We start from the raw sequence: 8,838 nt of genomic DNA, 5'->3' as shown, positions 1-8,838 counted from the left end.
TATAGAATTGATATGCATATCGAATCGAAATATGTATACAATATGTATACAAGATGACGCTTTATTATCAGTTATCAGTTTTTGCATTTAATAAACGTATTATAAAAAAATACTAAAAAAATATTAAAAATAAAATTTAGAATTAAAATAAAATATTGACTCAAATAATAACAATAATTAAAAAATTAAATTAAGAACACACAGCAAGAATATAGAATTGTTTGAATAACAACATGCTTTATCATAATTATTCTTGGCGAAGAAAATTACATTTAAATTAAATCATCAAAATTTAAAATTGCAATACATAAAATTTAAATATACTGAAAATATATATTACTTTTGTTTAATATAAAGTTGTAATATAAACTTTGGAATAATAGAAAAAGTAAGACTAAGCATTTTACGATCAAGGCTTCCCTCCTTCTTTTCGCAAAAAACAATTCGATTAGATTTTTGGCTTCGTATATTTTATTACAATATTTTTCATATGAAGAGATGAAGATAAATATATAGAAATGTCGAAGTAAAAATGGAAAGTCGTGTGGCATTACGTATAATAGTTGTAACGTAGCAATAATAATATACAAGGTAGGCTATATAGTAATATCACAATGCATGATTCACAATTTCGTAAAAGTCTAGAGAATAGAATACAAATCTAAATAGAGGATGTGCTTCTCTCGATTGCCGCAGAGACGAACGGAGTGTATATATTACGCGTTATATATTGATCAATTATAAAACTTTCTATAGTACTTTTTTTAATTATAGTACTTTTTTTAATTTATACTTTCGCAGGTGTATCTACTTGAGATACACCGATTCGTAACGATTGTCGCCATTATTATCATGCAAAAAAATTTATATTTGATAATCACATCAACAATGCTTATTCTATATGAATGGAAGAACTTTTAATTATAAAATCTGAATCTAATATTAAATATAACATTATGAGATTTATATGATTGATTTGAATATCTTACAAATTTAGAATGGGAGAGTTATATTTAATATGCATTATATACATCGAAATCTTTAAGATATTATTAATTTGATAAAATATTGTTATAGTTAAATTGGTGAATATAGAAGGTAGAAAGATTTATAACTTTTATATTTTTTAAAAATATTTAAAAACAGTTCATTTATTGCACATTTGAATTGTAGACTTTTAATATTTGTTTTCTATTTAAAAAAAATAACGTAATAATTCAAATTAAGTAATTTAAAAATCTTTAAAAAAAGATTGAAAAATAATATTAAATAAAGAGAGCTCTAAAGAGATAATATATTATATAAATCGATTTTTATATTAAAAAATGTAACAATAAAGAGTAGAATATTCGTTATTGTGGAAAAATTTAGTAGCTATATATCATGTAAACTATTATTATTAAATGTGTTCAAAATAGTTTGTAGAAAATATTTCAAAATACCACAAATACAAAACATCGTAAATAAATTACTCATTGAAATTTTATATGCGTGGAAAAACAAGCAATTAATTGCCAGAAATCAATTTTCATTGAAATATTCTGTTCTCTAGCCTTTCTAATGGTTAATTGCGACAATAGTAACGACAATCGTGCTATTTATGTTTCTCACGAAATGATTGCGCGATTGATATGACTTTTTCTAGCTCCTCGGGCGATCTCTGTGTCTCGACGGTAGGAAAAGCCGCGTGAAAATAAATTATTATGTGCTAGCATAATCAAAAAATCTTACGAACGACGGAATAAATCTAGACGGTATAAAAAGATTTCGGGATTTTGGGCCCCGCGGAACACGCGAACCATCCGTCGTTGTGTAAAATCTATATCGGCGCGATCGTCAGCGCGATCCGGAAAATTTCCGCGATTCGTGCAAATGACATCCAGAGAGCCGAAAAGGATTTCACGCATTCTCGTCTGAGAATGTTTGCGTTTTTCCGAATAAATTTTTACTTCGGATATCAAACCTCTCTCCACAATCGCGCTTTCGCGCGTGATTGTACCGGCAGACTCGTGAAACGTTCGTAGAGCGATTGCATCAATGAAATGTAATTTCGGCATGTCGCGAAAAATCACTCGATAACATCTCATCTGTCCAAATATTTTAGATACGTTATTTTTCTTGACGGTGCGCAAGTTATTGCATTAATAGATGTTTGCATGTAGTTTTTTTTTTATTTTTTATCCTGGATAATATTTTTAATAGAATTGAATTCAATTCAATTTTTAATAAAATTTTTAATAAAATTGAATAAATATTATTTTAATAAAATAGAAAACAAGATGCATGTTCTCATAATTATAAAAATAAATTTACATGCAATGAATGTATTTGCCTATATATATAATAGACAAATGGGATAGTTAATGTCGACATACAATATTGGAAAAATTTCGATTCCAACTGTACGATGAAGTAAAAATATATATTTCTACATGCAAATAGTTACTTTTTCCGATAGCATTATTTTCCATCTGATGCATTCGCTCACTGACGAATTTTCGTGCACGAGATTTCAATGCATCCACGTGAAACGGAAGCGAACCCTTTAACATGCGTATAGTATATCGAATATTATCGAAATATATATATATATATATATATATATATATATATATATATACATATATATCCACGCAAATTTGATGATACTTAATTATAACACAATGCTGAGACACATTGTACATAATAAATAAAATATTGTAATTATAAATATTTTATACAATAAAATATTGTAACTAATCTCGATCAAAATTGTTTCGGAAAAAATTGTCTTTGTAATTTAAATTTTGATTAAAACAATTGGTCCTCATTATATGACTGATAATAATTATTAATTGAATGATTATTAATTTAATAAATTGATAATAATTATTAATTGAATCCATGTAGATTATAACAAAGTCTTGTTGAATTATTATATTACATTATAATATTCGATCCACTATGCGTTATATTACGCACTCAAATATTACGTATATCTTATAACGCATTCAAATATTTAAAACGAGACGGCTTACTTCCGATTTTATCACGTGTATGCATCCGAATGTGTATACATAAATATGTGTGTATACATATATATATGTAAGTATATAATATGTAGTTATATAATATTATATCTGGAAGAACAGATTTGCGTATTGCGATAGCGCGAAGAAAATCGGTACGCCTTATTGAGGAAACGCGACGTTTTGTTCTTACAGATATGTTTCCAGTCATTAATTTGATCGAAATATATATACCAGATTTGGGATAACGCATTTCTTTCATATCACAATTAATTCTGGAACGTCAACAAGAAATTATTACATAAAATTTATTGCATAAAAAATGTACCGAAAAAATAATATACTGCATAAAAAATAAATATTGTTTATCCCAGTGAGCGTTCCAGATAATAATAATGATTATTATTATCATTATGTATTTCATCATTTTAAATGAACGTACTTGTTTTCCGCGTTTCGTCGATAAAGCGTCCTGTAGAAGATTTAACGAGCACGAAGTGCAAGATGCTCGGATTGGAACTTAACTTATAAGGAAACATTTGGAGAGAGTCCCCTTTCAAGTTTGATGATCTTTAAATATGTTATAAAAACTTAAATAGGGGATAAAAAAAATAAGAAATATATATTTTTGTAAATGTTTTGTAATTTCAAAAATTGAGGCAATTTCTCAGAGCAGATTCATCTGTCCTTGGGCAAATATCATGGAAATTGTAAGATATATTAAACAAATTTTGAACAAAAATTTTAAATATATTTTTAAATTATATATATATACTTCCAAACGTTTCCTTATTAAACCTAAGAAGAGAGACAAGGAGCCGCTCGAAACTCCCCGCCAAACGGAATCGAGGGACAGGTGCATTTGCTGATCGATTGACCCAATTTTCTAACAGGGCGTTTCGAGTGTTTACGCGTTCTACGGATATTACTCTTTTTGTACGTCGAGTGTAGAATCGAAGGGTCAATCGAGGACTCGCGTCGCGGGGACGACAGCGGATGAGAGATCGATGTAGAAAAGATTTAACCGACTAAATTAATAGTTTAGAGTGTAAATGAAATGTCCTCCTGTGACATGGACTTAGAGAAATATCATGTCTTGCGCAAGGATGCGCAATAAGATCAAAAATATGAGCTTAGTAAATGCAATTTTCAAGACTTGCAGTCTGTGGAAAAGTTGGAGATATCGCATCTTACTCATCTCTACCGAATGATATCAAAGCTTATCCGGCAAATACGAAGAATCATTTAATGGAACTTTAGAATATTTTTTTCAAATAATTTGCCTGATTAAAAGGACTATCTTTTGCTACTGGAAGTTCTTTCGCAGAATGCGAGATACCGAGGTTCGCCGTTCTATCTCCAGGCCACAGAATGACATTGGTTTGCTTCCAAGGTATCGAGACGCTTCGTTGCTCTCTACGATTGCTGAACGACCGACATTGCCGTCTCCGTGATCGTTCTACCATCCCTACAAATGCTCGACGATGTTGTCGTCTGCTCAGATTGAGCGGCCGCGACGGTTGGTTGCCTTTGTTCCATGTGATCGAGAGTCTTCTCGATAGCTCGCAATCGTTTTTCCAGGCTAGTGGTGCCCAGGATGCCCACTTGTAACTGCGGTCCCAATGGCAGGATTGCGAACAACCACCATGTCCACGATGGACCGTCCGGTAGACGCGACCAGTCCTCCTCTGTATCCGGCATGTGCCCGAACACTCGTTGGATCTCGGACTTTTGAGAGGTAGGCACCGTTTCCCACCATCTTCGGCCTTTTGCTCGTACCTATTATAATGATAACAGGAAAAATATAGCTGCGCTCTCTTGTCATTAACATGAAGAGTATGTTTCTTTTCACTTATTTCGAGTAAATAAATCAGGATAAGATCATTAATATTTTAAGAGAAATAGATGATTAAATACAGATTTTTTTAAATTGTTGAAGACTAATTGTGATAAATTAAAAATTTATTATATTTATTACACATATCAACTCCTTTACCTTATCATGAAGCTCCAGCAGATTTAATAATTGATCCTGTTGCACGATGGTATCCCTGAGAAATTCTACCTGTGCCGTATCGTAACCATCCTTTTCTCCACCGGAAAGTACCCTAAATCTTCTACCACCGATCGTGCTGAGAATACTGCAACCGTCTTTGAGCAATACTCGATCTCGAATATCTAAAATAGTACCATATTCCGCGTATCTGAAATATCGCAGCATTATTGTCTCATTATTAATTGTTGTTGCAGTTGTATCTATTAGATATAGGTATATGAAAAAAACTTTATATGAGTCATAAATTATGTATGTAATAAAAATGCTTGTTATCAAAATTTAAAAAGAAAAATTTTCAATTTTTTTAAGTTCTTTATATTTCAAACAATTAGAATTTATAATACAGGGTGTCTCAGACTTAACGAGTCAGCCGTGGTAGATTCCTGAGATCATTTGGAAACGAAAATCTTAATACCAACCAAAATGTTGAGAAAGATATAGTTTCGGCGCTATAAAAGATTAAAGACAGGGTTGGGAAAGTTACTTTTTAAAAGTAACTCGTTACCGTTACCGTTCTTTTTTCTAAAAAATAACTCGTTACCGTTACTCGTTATCAATTTTCAAAAGTAACTCGTTATCGTTATCGTTACTTAAAAATAATGCGTCGTTACAATTTTTGTTACTTTTTTAAATATAAGTTTATTAAATATTACAGGGTTTATTTTAAAATAAATGAAAACATTACTAAATTTTATCGAAATTCTTTATTAATTTTTAAAAGAATTTGCTGTTCAACTGTCATCATTTAGCTGCCCCCTTTGTGGCGTTAATACAGATCCACCAACACTGAACATCTTCACTAAACTTTTTTTTTCACATGTGTCCAATGACGCGTTTACGTACATGTGATTTTGCATTCCACACTCTTCTTTGAATGAAAATTACACCGAGTAAATTTGCAAAAAGTAGTGATAAATGTAACTGTTAAATTCGTTACTTCGTCGGAAACGAGTAACGAGTAACTTCGTTACATTTTTCGGTAACGAGTAACGAATTTAACAGTTACATTTATCACTACTTCGTTACATTTTTCGTTACTAACGAAATTTGTAATGTCGTTACCGTTACAGTTACTGAAAAAAGTAATTGTAATGGTAACGACATTACAAATAACGCGTTACTTCCCAACCCTGATTAAAGATTACCAATCGATGCGTTACGTTCTCCTGTGTTCAGGAACAGCGCATCAGGGACAGTGTGATAATATCGATATCGATAGAGGGATCAATATAAAATAAAAAATAGGATTCTGAGCGCGATTGTCTTCGATGCGACAGTAGTCAGTAATTTGAACATTTTTATGAAGTCTCCCTCAACATTTTAGTATTAAAATTTTCATCTTCAAATGATCTCAGGAATCTGCTATTAACGGCTGATTCGTTAAGTGGGACACCCTGTATATTATTGATAAATGCTATATGTTTCATATTTCAATAATAAATTTTCTCACTTACTTAGTAATTAATTGATATATTAGAAATATTGATTGAAAGAAATGTAAACAAAGTAAAAAAATATAAAAATATTTCGAAATTAAATTATTAATGTATAAATTTTAATTATAAATTTTTCAATTTATCGCGAAAGAAAATCCACGCACCTTTTTGTGCCCGTTGCTTCCTTGTTAAGACACGCTGCGATTCCGAACTGGCGCACTCCACTTTCAACGCATCTTCTGACCATTAGCCTGTACCTAGGCTCGTAAACGAAGAGAGGACAGGCGACGCAGGGGAAGGCTGTCGTGCAAATGAAGATGGCGATCTGCTCGTTACCCAAAAGACCCAGTCCCTGGACCAGTTCGAGTCGATGACTCACCGCTCTGGAGGTGTATTCCGTGGGCGCCACCGTTTTAAGCGCTTTCTCTACAAAATCCGTCACGGTTTTCTGACTGCTGGCTAGATACTGAAAGGTGAAGAACATAATTGGTCAATGAACTTACCATATGCGTCATATCTATTATCATTTTTTAACAAGTAAGACAAATAAATTATTCTTGAGATTTACTTGTCTAAATTAAGTTATAATAAATATAATTTAAAATTAAATTATAATAAATTAAGATTTTATTTAAAATTAAATTATAATAAATTAAATTATAAATATACAGGATGTCCCACCTAGAAGTGGTCACCCCCTTTTATCTTTTAAACTAAAAGAAATAGACCATAACAAATATATATGAAATTAAATGGCTTTAACTGAACTTTATTGTAAGTATAGTGATTGATTACAAAATTTATCTATTAAAGAACGGAGAGATATGTATAATTTTTTTATAATAATGTAGATATTTTAATATAATAAAAGTTATAGCGTTGTTTAAAACGAATATAACGATGTATGATTTAATGTAAATATTTTACATATTATACGAGATTTTCCAGCTTGAAACATCGCGGGCGACGTCCACCATTTCATTTTCGGCCCTGCGATATAACCAACTTCTGACTGAGTATCATGATTAAATAACATGACATATGTCAACCTCTAATGCACGAGTCAGAAGTTGGCTATATCGCAGGGCCGAAAATGAAATGGTGGACGTCGCCCGTGATATTTCAAGCCGGAAAATCTCGTATAATATGTAAAATATTTACATTAAATCATACATCGTTATATTCGTTTTAAACAGCGTTACAATTTTTATTATATCAAAATATCTACATCAAAATATCTACAAAATATCACAATAAAGTTCAGTTAAAGCCTTATTTAATTTCATATATATTTGTTATGGTCTATCTCTTTGAATTTAAAAAATAAAAGGGGGTGGCCACTTCTAGGTAGGACACCCTGTATAATTTAATATTATATAAAATTAAATTATAATAAATTCCGTTGAAAGGTATTTTTCACGAATTTGATGGGCTAAAAATTAATAAACCAGCAATGCGGTTTATACAACGTCAATTACACCCCCAATAGCAAAGAGAGCATCGCAGGAACAGTCTTTCTGACAAGTGCAATTATTGATATTATGGGGATGGCACGAGGAAACGAGCAGCGGCGCGCCGCAAGATCACCGCTGATCCGCGCATCGCGTTGTCCTCCTCGTCATTAAATATAATACTTGTACGGCCGATCAATAATGACGTTACGAACGCGGAAGCTCACGATCGCCTCGACGACCGCAAACAATAATCATTTCAATCTGCGGCATCGTTGTTAACCGCTAGGAAGCATTTATGTCTCATTTGCGGGTAGGTGTTGTTGCAGCATCTCGCGTTGATGCATTTCCCTGTCAAGCTCTTCGGGATCAACGACTCGTGTGACTAATAAGTTAGTTTTAAAATAAAAGATTTGAGGAAGACATGTGAAATATGCATCAGTTGTTTGTAAATTGCGAGTGTAATGCCAGAGAAGCGGAAAGTTGATCACAGTAATTTTAAATTACAATAATTTGAAGGTAACCTAAGTGTACTATTTCGTATTTAAAATCCAAATAAGAGTTTAGATAATCTGTAAAAAATATCTATGAGAATGTACATGTTTTTTTATAAGCGTTGAATTATGTAATAGAATTCACATAGATTCATGTATAAAATATGACTAGAAATATGATGTATAAATTGATTAACTTAACAAAGTTAAAATTTCTTTGAAATATTTTGCAAGAAAAAGGATCTTAAATTTTTTTATATATGCTTACTAAAAAATAAATTACCTCAAAATTATTATGGAATTATTATTAAGTATATTCTTTATAAATTAGAATAATAGCTTAATACGTTGGATTGTTGCATAATCACTCAAAAAAAGTTGTGCTGATGTAGG

At 31.3% G+C, this 8,838-nt stretch overlaps 1 protein-coding gene across 1 annotated transcript in view; it reads right to left on the bottom strand.

The window, feature by feature from the left end:
- Positions 1 to 2,784: 2,784 nt before the first annotated feature.
- Positions 2,785 to 8,838, bottom strand: part of LOC105257844 (LON peptidase N-terminal domain and RING finger protein 3) — a 49,441-nt gene continuing 43,387 nt past the window's right edge. The window contains exons 7-9 of the mRNA XM_011268738.3: positions 6,665 to 6,966; positions 5,005 to 5,212; positions 2,785 to 4,787 (exon numbers count right to left, since the gene is read on the bottom strand). Of these exons, the coding sequence (XP_011267040.1) occupies positions 4,425 to 4,787; positions 5,005 to 5,212; positions 6,665 to 6,966 (873 nt within the window). The 3' untranslated portion in view covers positions 2,785 to 4,424. The remainder of the gene's footprint in view (positions 4,788 to 5,004; positions 5,213 to 6,664; positions 6,967 to 8,838) is intronic.

The sequence above is a fragment of the Camponotus floridanus genome, unplaced genomic scaffold (assembly GCF_003227725.1).
Source record: "Camponotus floridanus strain SB8 unplaced genomic scaffold, Cflo_v7.5 scaffold17, whole genome shotgun sequence".
In the NCBI taxonomy this organism is placed as follows: Eukaryota; Metazoa; Arthropoda; class Insecta; order Hymenoptera; family Formicidae; genus Camponotus; species Camponotus floridanus.
Note: the sequence above shows the minus strand (reverse complement) of the source record. Positions and strands in the feature narration are given on the sequence as shown.